This window comes from Falco rusticolus, chromosome 4 (genome assembly GCF_015220075.1).
Source record: "Falco rusticolus isolate bFalRus1 chromosome 4, bFalRus1.pri, whole genome shotgun sequence".
NCBI lineage: Eukaryota > Metazoa > Chordata > Aves > Falconiformes > Falconidae > Falco > Falco rusticolus.
The window spans coordinates 26,837,386-26,851,049 of NC_051190.1; the positions used below are offsets into that span (position 1 = coordinate 26,837,386).

The following is a 13,664-nucleotide window of genomic DNA, read 5'->3' on the forward strand; positions in this document are numbered from 1 at the left end:
CCCCTCACCCACCGAGGCTGGCTGCTGGGGGCTCAAGGATGAACCTTGCTGCAGGTTCTTCCCAAAATCTAGTTAAATCACATTCCTCTACCCCTATCCCTTTACACGTGTTTTTTCAGTTACTAAGTTTTATCAGTGTTACTATAGTTATGCACACAGGTGCCGACAAAAATCAAATTCTCACATTTCTGAGCAAGCATGCATGCAATGTTTCTTGAACACTCAACTAATGAAGAAACAGAAACTATATTTTATGGTTTGCATATGCAATCACTAATGACTTTCAGGATCCTAAGAGGTACTACAAAGTTTCAGCAGCACAGTGTTAGCAATTCATCAGCTCACAGCTACTCCCCAGCTCACCCCAGCACAAGCAGGGCAGGTATTTGGATTCTCCAAGCACATGGTTCTCACCTGCAGCAGGTAACTGCAGTGAATACATGAACTTGCCAAAATTGTCACTTACTTTCCAGTCTTTTGCAAAAAAAAAAAAAAAAAAAAAAAAAAAAAAAAAAAAAAGAGAATAGGACTAGCATTTGTGGAATGGGGTACCAGCCACAAATTACGTTTTCTGGTAAAGAAGAGCTCATCAGCAACGCTGCTGCCTATCAGAAAAAAAAAACCACAAAAGCACCACAGGGAACTTGCCCATCTCGGAGGTAAAGGCCACAGCCTCACCTAGCACAGCATATGATCACAGCCCTGGGAACTAAACCAGAAGCTCCCCCAACAGCCCAGCCAGAGCACGAATGTGACTTGGCTTTGAAAAGCCACAAGGTGCAGGGGAGATGGCGCTCCACTGAACTGAGGAAGCATAGCTACTCCTCCAATGAGTCCCAGTACTGGGGATCAAGTGATTATAAAAATCTGGTGTTTGACTAAATCCTGCCAGGAGCCCCTCCAGACCCCCAGCCTGCAGTGAGGGGCTCGGAGAAGAGGCCAATCCAGACCAGGGAGCTGGACCAGCAGTGTGCAGACAGCCCCACCACCCTCAAACCCATCAAATGCACCAAGTCCAACAACAGCTCTACAGGGAACAGAGCAGCTAAAAAACAAACTCCACTGCTGAAATATATATATATATATTATATATATAATATACACACACACTTGAGAAAGGGTCGAGGCTTTGAGAGCGCAGCGTCGTGCCTTAGATGACTCCCCAAGTATCTGCAGATGTCAAAACACCTAATTACCACCAGGCAACACTGCCGAGCAAAGCACCTTCCTGACAGCATGGTCTGCTCCTTTCGGCAAGTCACCGCGGTTTGGTTAATGGGCTGAGCACCCACCTTTGCTTACCCACCTCTTGATCCTTGTGGAAACACAAAACATCACTTTGCACCTTCCAAGCTTCAAGAAATCAGAGTGACAGAGTTGCAAGCAAGACGGCAAAGACATTAAGTCATTGAGCGCTTCTGAGGCAAATCAGCCCTGTAAATGTCTGTTTGCATCGCTTATTTCCTAACAAGCTGCTTGCTCACACAAAGGGACTGCTATTCTGTTGCCTCTGCATGTTCCTAAGAAGCATCCGTCTTTACATCCTGCACTAATGGATTATTAGGAACATCAAACATATAGATTGAATCACATAATTACACCTTTTAAAGAGTCAGCAATATTTAAGATCAGCCCAGCACTTGCTGCCAATCAAACGCCAGAAGCAGAGCCTGCCTGTGCTCCTCGCCTCCGGGAATATTTTATTTCTCGTATGCTGTATCTCCCCTAAACAAACCCAGCCAGCCCCCAGGGAAGGCATGTACTTTAAAGCAAGATCTGGACATGATTTTGAGGGGGCAGAATTAGCCAGGAAACTGCAACACTCCCTTACAGCGGTCCGGAGCTGGACGACAGTGCTCACATGCTTCAGGAGAAAACACCTGGTTAAGACTAAGAGAGGAGGAAGCAGGAGCATGCTGGGGATGCTGCTGAGTGTCAAGAGCAATATTCACCTCCTAAGCAGGAGAGAGATAAACAGCAAGACACAAAAGAAAAGGCAGCAGCAAAGCAGGGGAGCCCAGTACATCGGTGAGCTTCATGTGCCGCTTAAGACATCTTCCACCAGCTCTGTGGACTTCCACAGTTTATGTGGCAGAAAGTATAAAGACATATTGCTGCTCCAGCACTTCTAAATGAGGAGGCTGTAAACAAGCCTGTGGGGTGACAGGGTATGGGAAGCTTTCGAGATGATTGTTCATGTGCTCTGGAAAGATGGATAGCAACAACCATGCTAATTTGAGTTAGGAAACAACATCTTTTAAGTCCAGCCTCCCTTCTTTAGTGTCAGATTTATTTTGCATCCAGCATCTTTACCGGGCTTTATCTTCTGTTCCTTCACAGGCTGATACAAGAGGGGCTACAACGGGTATGGGCACATCAGCATTCATTTTGGTAGGAATTCCCAGGACTTCATTGCAAAGTCTCTGGTTGCTAGAGCTCTCCCAAATATGTTACACTGAATGGAAAAAAAAAAAAAGGAGGGCTGACAAGTGAAATCGACCCCCATGTTCTGTTTGTGATACAGAAACTGCCTGCAGGCAACAGGAGAGCTCTGGGGTAAGAACCTGAAGTCCTCACTGGGAGCCATCACATTGCAAAAGAGAGACAAGCTTGCCCATTGAAGGTGCGTTTCAGACCCCACAAGACACTGCCCACCTAAAGTCCAGCACAAGGTGAGAAAACCCAAGCTGACCCAATGGAACGCTGTTTGCTTGGAGGATGGCATTTTCCAAGGAAAGCCTTACCCCAACCAGCTAGGAGAGTCCTCGGCAAACCATGCGGGAATGACAAACTTCCTCTCCGTGTAAGATAGAATCATTGCCAACCCACCCCTGGGAAAAACTTCCTTCAGTCCACGGTTGTGCACGTGCTTCAGCTCCTGCCCAGATTAGGGAAGAAATCAAAGATGGGCTGTGAGCAGGTGCACCTGCACTGCAGGAGATACTTCGGTTTCACACAAACTCGCTTCCCTGTGCCTGCAAGCGTCATTACCCCAGCCAAGAAGGAAATGTACACGTGTTTGGGCCCCAAAATGTTAAAGATACCATCAATCACTGATTTCCACTTGCTTGTATAGATCCCCCTTTAATGACCTTTCCATGTTTTCCTCTCCTATGGCTGTTACTTATGTACCAGTGACCCAGACAGACAAGGGACTCGAGGGGCAGCATCTCTTCTGCAGAGGGCTCTTCCTAAAATAATGGGAGAATTATTACTCTCCTGATAAAACCAAGAAGCAGCACAGAGATAACAGTAACAAAGATGTCTGGTGAGCATGATTTTCCTTTATACCCAAGCTGTCCCATAATTCAGAGTATATATTACAAGTTAGGAGGAACAAGGCAAAGCTCAGCCAAACTCCCCTTTAAAAGGAAAGCAGGATGCAAACTTGGTGATCATGTCACTTGTTAAGAAATTTAGCTGCATTTCCCTGCACTTAGTGTCACGGATTGTCAATTCTTTCTATAATCAACATCACGACTGAGACGAAGCATTTCAGAAGCTGAGAAGCATCAAGACTGCAGGAATCAGCCTCCATCCATCAGGGATGAAGGGGCTACACCGACATTCAGTGAAAATGACATCAGTGATAAATGGCCCAAATAATACACTCACAATGAGGCTCCCAAAACCAAACCAACCCACCCCAAAAAAACACACACACATGCCCCCAACCATGCTCCCCGCAAGCCCTGCAGGCAGAGCAAAGTCTATCTACTGTTGAAAGTAACCTGCTTCTTGGACTTCACGAGGTCAGAGGATTAACAGGTCACCTCACAGGATCTAATCCAGCAAGGCAGGAAACGCTCTCAGATCCTCTTGAATCACTGCACAGGGGTCCTGCAGGGACTGGGACCCCTCGGGTCACCCCCACGAGTCCTCATGATTGTCGTTAAAGGCCAGCCAGTGCTGTGCTACTGCAATCACAAATCTTTAACAACTTCAGACCTTTGCTGCCCTCAAAAATATAATGAAGAAACCACACAGGCCAGCTACTAAAGTGCTTATCATTCTGTGCTTAAAGGAGAGGACAGGAAATTTAATTTGTAAAAAACATAGATGGATATTTCTGGCAGGTTAGCGACCTTCAACTGTGTTCCCTAAACAATTCCTTAAGACACTTGAAAACTACTGTAAAAACCATGCCTCAAAGTGGCTAGCGTGTTAAGTTTTAAGCGCTGCTTTAAACTTGTTAGAAATCCTTCCTCAGGTGGAGAGCAGCTGCCCTCGAGCCTGTGACCTCCCCACAGCCATCCCATGGCTTGAGGACATGCAGCTCCAGCCAGCTTGAGATGTGAATGGCACCTTCTCCAGCCAACTCTGAAGGATCTCAATTTTAATCAAGTCAGCGTGATGTCCAAACGAGAAACCAGATGGCATCAAGAACAACAGGCACTTTCTCACAAAAATTTAATGGCAAAAATTTAATACCGAAACCACTCTTAGCTTCTCATCCAAAAAAAGTTTCAACAAACTGTTCTCATTTGACCAACAACGTACCCTTCATACCTGTTGCATCAGCTGCATGGAGACCCACATCTCATCATCTGTGATCTTCACGTGGACTGCAAATGATTGCCCCCAAGGAGCTCTGCATAACACCAGCAGCAAGCCAACAGGCCAGCTGGCACCAAAGGGACAGCCAGCAGCAAGCGCCAGCACAGCCCAGCCCTGACACTACCGGGACAGTGCCCCGTGCAGCACGATGGTGCCAGCCCTGCAGCACCCCCGCTGCTTCTCCAGGTACGGACTCCTGATACTGCAGCAGAACCCGTGCACAGATTTACAAGCTGCCTTAGTTGGTTTAAGGCAGGCCATTTTTAGGGATTATCTTCCTTTATTCTCTCCTAAACCCATACGCTGTACTTCACCTGGCTACCACATTTCCCTTCCAGCACCATTTTCCCATAAAGAGCACCAAGCTCCACAGACACTCCCATTTCCATTCCTTTCCTACCAGCTGTTTTGCTAAGAACTTGTTGTGGTTTAACAGTCAAACCTGGGAGAGAACCATTCCAGCTTTTTTTCTAATTGCAACTTCCCAGCTGTCCCAGGAAAAGCCTCCATGAAAACAGATCACAAGAGCCCGAGTAATTTTGCATCTACCTACCTAACCACAACAGCTTGTTTGCCATGAGGCTCCTGACATTTTGTGTTCAGCCCACCATGGATCTTCCCATTAGCTCCATCTCCTGCTGGCAGTGTCAAACAAGACCTTCTCTCCACAGAAGTCAGGCATCCTAAAAGACTGGATTTCTGTAATTTAAAGTTGCAATTACAGATGCATCCAGTCGCCTCCATCCCAGGGTATGGCAGAATGTACCGCCCACCTGAACTCCAACCAAAAACCTTACAGCATTTTAAAAGCATTACGAAGGTGACTTTGTCTCACAGAATCAGAATCACTTAGGTTGGGAAAGACCTTTAAGATCTTCAGATAGTCCAACCATTAACCCAGGACTACCAAGTCCCCACTAAACCATGCCCCTAAGCGTCACATCTACAATAAACCCTTATAGAATATTTTCAACCAGCAGTTGCATTAAAATCTATGGGATTATCTACACATGCAGATATTGTATGGGGTCATAGAAAGCTGGGCTGGAGCGGACCTTCAGGAGCAATTTTATCCATCAGTATTGCCCTGCAGCAGGTTCAGATCTATTTCATTAATAATGAGCAAGAATTGCAGGAATTAATAATGAGCAAGAACTGCAGCTTTAGGAAGCTGAGCAAAATTTGGCAATGCTACACCATAGCTAATTAACACAACATCAAAGAGTGGGTTTTGAAATACACTTGCACAACACGTGCAAAAAAGCAAAATTTTCTCTTTGATGCAACAAGCGTACAGCACACGTTTTCCAAGAATATCTACTGCAATAACATATCTGCCTCTAACAAAGTTGTCTTGAAAGTAGCAAACACTAAGGCTAACACAAAAAAGTTTGCCTTTCATTTATTTTTTAAGAGCTTGACTACAGATTCAAGCACTTTAAGAGCTGGGGTGACAGTAGGACTTTAGAGCAAATGGACACAGGAATGTCCCACCTGCCTGCAATCTCTTTCTACAGTGATAACCCTTAGCTTAAAGTTTTGGGATATTTTGAAATGTCCAAAATGCATACTGAGATGACGGGATAATGCCCCTGCCACACCTTTATTTTAACAAGGATGTGTCAGCTCCTGATGGATTCTTTTACAAGCCGCTTGGGAATTTCCACTGGCACAGAGACAGTAATGCAGCAATTGTTTCCTCTGAAAACACGGAGCACAGAGTGACATTACAGTAAAGCACGCACAAAGAAAAAATAACTCAGGGCAAAGCTCCTGGGAAGTACCCACTGGACTCCCAACCATCTTATCAAAGAGCCACAATGCCCAAGTCTCAAACTTCACTTTTATTCCTTTTCAAGAGCCAATCACACCAGCAGCACCAACATATCAGCACAGGTATTCTTACTCCTGTGTTTGTCCTCCTTAAAATAAACACTAATAGTTGAAAGATTCTGTGAACCAGAGGATGAAGCATTTCCTACTACATGCTTCTTCCTTGTAACAAGAAAAAATCCTAAACCAGAGGACACCAAAGTATTGGACCAGGGGTAGGTTTTCTGTTAGGATGAGACACTCCATTTGCTGACACCTCAAAAAAGCAAAAACATGAAGTCCCACTTACCGCTCCAAGCATGATCCTGAAAATCAGCCACCGAAAGCCCCAGATGATGATGCTGGAAGGAGGAGTGTGCTGGGGCAGGCGGGAGAGGGTCCACAGTGGGCAGAGGAATATCCCCAGGAACCCTGTTTCCAGGAGCTGTGATTCCCATCCTGTAGTGCCAGCATGTCAGAAATGAAAAAGAAAATGGTTATTGTATAAGTCCTGTAAGTTATGCTTTCACAAATTTTAAACACCCAAGAAGAAAAAAAAAAACCAAAACAAACCACCAACAACTTGTAATGCTTTTTAAGTTTAACTTGGGGAAACTCAGGTTCCAAACTCTGTCCTCATACACCCATCACACACACTGGGAGGTCACACTTTGAGCTCCAGTATGAATGATGTGCAACTGCATGTGGTGCATTGGGTTGTGGTGTTCTCCAACCACACACACGGACACTTCTGTTGTTTACATGGTTATTTTATGCAACACAAAGCAAAAGAAAATACAAGAACTTCTATGAAGCAGAGTTAACTGCCCTGGGAATTGGCAAGGTGACCCAGGCACACAACCGATTGGTGCCGCTGTGATTCCTGCAATCATGGACTGACTGAGCCACTGCCAACAGTCCCACTGACTACTGGATTGGTGCCCAAATGAGGCAGTCTTTATCTTCAACAGGAAATTATTAAAATCACATTAAGTCTTATTCATCATCAATATTAACGTACAATGAGAAGCTTTGAATTTTAAATTGCAAAGAAAAATCATAGTGAAAAAAGTCCAAATCACCCATCAAGCCAGTTTTACACACTGCAGGATTTAGCAAAATTACTCTAGATTGAATACCAGTAGAGTGAGATGAAAGCACAGCCTTGAAACCACACAGCGAACCTGTTACCTGCAATACTGGACACTTTGGAGAAGGCAGATTATAACATACTTCATTCAAATCTACATTTTACATTTTCTTTTTCCAGCGCAGCATATTGTATAAATATTGAAATTATTATTCCAGAAGAGCCAGAACACAGCAGTTCTGTTTTGACAGGTGAAGTCCAACCTCCACTATGTTTTTAAGGAACAACAGACTGATGCCAAAACCAAATTACTCCTACTTTATCCTACCTCCAATTACACACTCTAATTTTCAAATATTTCTGCACAATACAATTGCACTCTGAAGCCATAAAAAAAAAAAGACACTAAATGGCACACTAGTGGGGACAATTCCTGAAAACTCAGCAACCTCTTTGGAGCTATTTAAGATGCTGGTATTCCCATCTACATGGCTACATAAATTAAACCAGATAGTGCCCACAGGTCCCTTGTAGCCATGTTCCTTTTCCCAAGAGCCCCCCAGGTGCTTTACCAGCTTCCAAATGGCAGCAACAACGTGCGGTCCATAACACCTCCCTTCACCAAACAGGCAGGGAAACACCTACCAAAGGAATTAATTTCTTCCAGCTCCAGTCTAAGACACCTGATTGTGCACCAGGTTGAGATTTTTCAAAGCTGCAATTTGACTGTCACACAAGCAAGACTATGTTGAACCTGCTTTAAAATACTTTAAGCAGCAGTCATGCAATCTCCTTTTTTTAACCTTAATATGCACAAAGTCCCTTAAATCAAAATGTTGTTTCTTTTCTCAAAAAGATTATTTTACATCAAACAACTATTAAAAAATACCCACTCTCCCTCCATACATCCTGTGGTTTCTAGAACAGATAACCCAACTGCCAAAATTAGCACTTTTGAGTGGACAAGCGAAGTATATTGTTATAAAAGCAGCTGCACCAGGAAAGCAATGGCTAATGCAAAATGTGAAAGGTTAATTGTTACTAAACCCAGCCACAAATAGCAGTTATGGGTCTAACTGGCACCAAAATGGTAGTATATCTCCTTCATTTCTGCCTGCACAAGAATCCCACTGTTATCAGCGTTTTCATATGTTAATCACTGTGTTTCCCTGCAGACATATAGGATGCACGCTGGATGGCTGAGCAGGAAGGCGGATGCTTCTAGACCCCCAAACGGCTTTGCAATCCCTACGTATGCATGTCCCTTCCAGAGCAGCATCGCCTCCCACCGTGCATGAGACAGTGGCAATTTTTTAAAGTTGTTTTTAAACCAAACACCTAGGGAGATGTTTGTGTGCATAGAGGGAAGTGGCATGAAAGGATCGTGCAATCCCGGGTGACACGTTTCTTGTGCGTGAAATGGGCTATACGAGCACACAACCAGCTCGCCGGGCCGCGTGCATGAGCGCGCGTGTGTCCGAAGCGAAGTCGAAGCTTTCCCGGTATGTGCTGGCCTCCAAGGATCATGAGTTCAGCCTGCACCTGTGCTTCTTGTTCCAAAGCGACAAGTTTGAATCCTGGCACCACCACCACCCGGCTGTGAGTCCAACAGCATAATCCGAGGCGAACGGTGCCAGCGAGGGGGACAGCTCAGCACCGCGGCGGGAGGGAGCACCGGAGCAAACAGTGCTGCCAGCTGTTGGGAGAAACCTCTTAAATTACCCGCTGCTGACAACTTGGACTGGCAGCGGGTGCAGCTAAGCCGGCACCAAACAGGGTTTAACTGGAAGTGCAGCCAAGGACAAACTACGGTCACAGCACCGTTTTACAAGTCTCCGTCTAAACCTCCTCGGCTTGTGGTTAAATCCTGTCCTGCTCTGGCTGCTCTGCACCCGCTGCCAGTCCAAGTTGTCTACTGACCTTTGCAGTAGATCACAGCAAGTTCCTGCGAAAAACCAAGTTTAAGATGCAGATATGCACGGAGAGCCTCTGATTAATTAACAAGCCTCTTCCTGATGGACTGCATCTCCACAGCTGGTAATGTGGTCATGCAGATCAATTTTCTGCACTAGCACACATCACCCCAACAGTCACATTTGCTGCCCTCGGCAGGGGCAGCTTCTCTCCAGCCTCCACCCATCGTTCCCCCCAGCAGCCTCTCACCCTGGACCCTTCCCTGCAGCAGCCCCCCAGCTCCCCGACCCATGGCCAGAGCTGCACTGCTCTCCCCCTCCCCATTCAGCACAGGCTCATCCTGACTGTATCACGCTATTCCTCTTACAGGCTTCATCATGTGCAAACAAAGTACTGCTTGATGCTACTCCATAAGCAATGCAAGTACTTGTGATGGCAGGATTACCCAAGATGCTACGTGTGTTATGTTTTCTACTAAAAATTACAGCCAAATCATCAAGACTTTCAAGGATGCAAACATGTTGCTCAACACCACAACTGCATCCACAGTACAGTGTAAAAAGGGGGAGCTCTGCTCCATCTCACATTCACTTTACTGTAAATTGATATTACAAAGCAAGATTACAAGATCCGTCAACAGAAACCTTGCGTTTCAAACTGCTGACTTACAAACAGTTGTTCACGTCCACCCCTTGTAAGCCTCACACTCAAAATCCCTTGCAAGCTTAAGACAGGTTTGAGGCTGTAACCATGTGCCTGCTGAACACTCCTGAAGTTTGAGCACTGCCAACTTTTAACACTGCTTTTGAGGCTCACAAAGCCAAAAGACACTGTAAGACCCATCAGGAATCAACCAAGTCATCACACCTTGGCATGGAAGCCCTTAGGAACAACTGGTACTTAGCTGACCCATGCAGCTAAGTAATAACAGTATTTTTCTCCCTACCCTTATCCTCCTCTTCCTGCTATCAAGTGGGCAGCATTGATCAGATGTACTTGCTGATGCGGCAGTGCCCAGCAAAGGAGCCCAACACAACCACACCCTCCATCTCCACCAAACATACTGGGAACCACATACCAAACCCTCCTCCAAGCTGCAGAAATTCCCACCTGCGATGTTTTTTAGGGCAGTTCTAGCACAACAAAAATATGAACACAAAGAAAGTCATCTCCATGATCTGGGTGGACCTACAGGGGGAATCAAATGGTCCCCCACTTTGAGGCCATGGGAGGGGAAGGCAGGTGCTGGGCATCAGAAGCTTTAGAAGCATCTGCCTGGCAGCCACGGAGCATCGTGCAAACTGCAAAACCAGCGGCAATACAGGAATTAAAGGACTGGTACCAGAGCAAAGATCTCCTGCCCGTCGTGATGCAGTTTATCACATACAGCAACATTTCCCAATCCTATTCAGGAGTGAAACCCATTTTATAAATGGCAGCAAACCCCAGGATATTCAGAGGCATCGAGGCTATCTCAGAAAGGCAGCTCCCATCCTCAAAAGTGCCAACCAACACATCCTTAGTGCCCAGGCTAAATCTCGGGGCTCACCTCCAACCCGGTCCCTCCGCTCCCAGCACACACTGATACTGCTGGGAACGAAAGGGTCACGTTGTTGACCCACCTGCTCCTGTTTTCTTCAGTTGGATCTAGTCAAATTTCAGCAGCTGCAGAGCGGCACAAAGCGCCCCATTGTTATCTCCCGCGCAGCCGGAGAGGGAGCCATGGGTTGGTTTTTTTTTTTCTTTTTTGGGAAAAAAAAATGAAATAAAATAAACTGCCAATGGCGGCTGCACTTGCCCCACACGCGTTTCAAATGTTTTTTACATGCTCCAAACTTGATGTGGCAAAATCCATCGTTTGGCATTTTCTAGAGGTCTCTGCAGGGGCAGGGGAGGAGAAGAAGGAGAGGACGTGTCAGGAGACAAGACAGACAGGGAAGGGGAGCAAGCAAAAACAAACCCAAAAAAACCCCAACCACCTTTCTCACACACTTTTAGGGTTTTCAAATGTTTGGGGTTTTTTTATTTCCTTAAAATTATATAAACCCTCCAAAAGTTTAAATTTTCAGCTAGGAAATTTAGTTCAACTTCAAGCGATCTCTTGAGTCAAAACCCATTTGCAGCTCAAACGAAGAGCTGCAAAAGCTGGCACCGCACGGTCTCACCGAGTCCTTCGGCAGAGAGACCATACACATCGGCAGGAACATCTGATGTGCTGTAGGAAACATTACTGGTGCTTAACATTTAAAAAAAAAAAAGTCAATTTTGCATGAACAATCTCCAGAAAAGTTCAAAGCAGCCCCATTATGGCTCCCTATAGAGAGTATAATTTCTAATGGAATATAGATTATATAGCATTATATTATTAAGGTTTCCAATTTTCATCTTTATTATTTACCATCAAATATCTGATGAAAAAAACGGCCAGGTTACAGCAGCTTGTCTACAGCTACAGGGGAAAGGCAGTGCAAGCCCTTCCCACCCAGCCCTGCACACTGCACCTTCAGCCTGCCCGCATCCCAAACCAGTTTTCTGTTTACATGGACAGTCAGGGAGAAAGCAACGAGGCAGAGAAGGGTAGAAAGCCTTCAGAACTAAATACTAGATACAAAATAGTCAGGTCCGGAGAGAGTGAAGTTTCTTCTTTTCAATTAATCTGATTTTCCTCTGGAAAAAAAAAACAAAAAACCCAACACCACCTGATCAAAATCAAACCCGACACCTAGCTATGGTAGAAATAGCTCAGGTAATTAATTTTTATTAATTTCCCTACATAAAACATGGGATAAGGTGAAACAGCAAACCGTCTCTCTTTGTATATATGTATCTATACATAAAATGTATAGAGGGCACGTTTGCATGGCACAGACAAATGCTTCTACAATATACACGCATTTTACAGCTCTGCGCAGCCAGCAGGCAGAGGCGCGGGAGCGGACAGTGCAGCTGTCTCCTTATGAATATTGTGTGTCAGACGCCCCAGCAGCCAAAGCAAAGGAGATACCCAATACGGACTGACTTACACTGGAATTAGATTAACTGCTCCTGAGCCTCTCCTCCCTACCTCCCTGAAATTCAGTATGATATAATTTTAGCTATAGCGTTAAAACACCTGTTGAAAATAGTATGGTTACACCGATGACTACAGGATACTCCGACCAAGGACTTTAGCCTGCAAACACTCGTTGCAACCACCATGTGTGGTTCAACCGATGCAAACGGACCTGTTGCCAGCAGCAAGCAACATCCCAAGTAATTAGGTGTTTACCTGGGGTGCGATCCCCATGGGTACCGGGCTGCTCTTTGCCTCTGCGCCCACCGCTCACCCCTACTACCCTCCCCATCAGGGTCTCCTCCTTCACCCTGCCATCCGTGCTCATCACCCACTTGCAGAAACGCACAGCAAATTAGAAAATGCTCAGAACTGTACTGACATAGCAATACTTTTAATAAGTACATACTGTCTGAAAAGAGAACAGTCAGTCAAACCCTAGCCCTCTTTTCCAGCTACGAAAGATAAATCTCAAAAAACCAACCAACCAAAAAAAAAAACCCAAACAACAAAACAACCCCCAAAACCATACAAAAACCCACCCATGGAGAATAAATGTGTCTGCTTTTTCCTTACTTTTTTATTCTTTCTAAAATCAAAACACTCTATAAATAATTACAACTTTCATAATTCATAGCAGCAACTTCCTCGAAGGAAAACAAAGCTCCTAAATATCCTAAAAATAACTGCATCGTTGTGAAGTGTCTTGCTAACATGTCCTCTAGTAAGTCAAAATACTGCGCCTGCCAGCCAACTACAAATACCAGTTTTTATCTCCAGCGTGAAATACTGGCCACACTAAAACCCATGGCAAAATGATCACCAGTTTCAACTGGGTTTGGCTTTCACGCTGCAGTTTCAGATGTCTCAGCTACCACCTGTTGAAACATGCTGGCTTCTCCTCTCCGCTGAGGACAAGCGCCAGGGAACGGGCTCACCGGCCAGCCCCGCGGCAGGGGACGAGCATCACCATGTTGAAGATGACACTAAAGACCCAAGTGAGCAGGATCCATCCGCTGCTACGCCATTCCAGGCTTAAGGAGAGCAACAACTAGATGCAAACAGCTTCAACTACAGGAGGAAGAAACCTTTGCAAAGCAGAGGAAGTTCAGCAAATTGCTGCAACTCGCTCTGCAGCAGTTTGCACTGTAGTCAGTTGTGCTCAGCACCCCAGAAGCACTGGGCACCCCACGAGGCATCGCCAGCAGCTGTCCTTCCACTGCAACGTTGCCCCTTTTT

At 45.5% G+C, this 13,664-nt stretch overlaps 1 protein-coding gene across 6 annotated transcripts in view; it reads right to left on the reverse strand.

Moving 5' to 3' along the window:
* The window catches only part of LMF1 (lipase maturation factor 1), a 218,295-nt gene that overhangs the window by 150,647 nt on the left and 53,984 nt on the right, over positions 1-13,664 (reverse strand). For all 6 annotated transcript variants that reach the window (XR_005103683.1, XR_005103682.1, XM_037383668.1 and 3 more), the window contains one exon: positions 6,680-6,828. Coding sequence is in view for 4 of the 6 variants with exons in the window: in XM_037383668.1 (XP_037239565.1) it covers positions 6,680-6,828 (149 nt within the window). In the remaining 2 variants the exon portion in view is untranslated. The remainder of the gene's footprint in view (positions 1-6,679; positions 6,829-13,664) is intronic.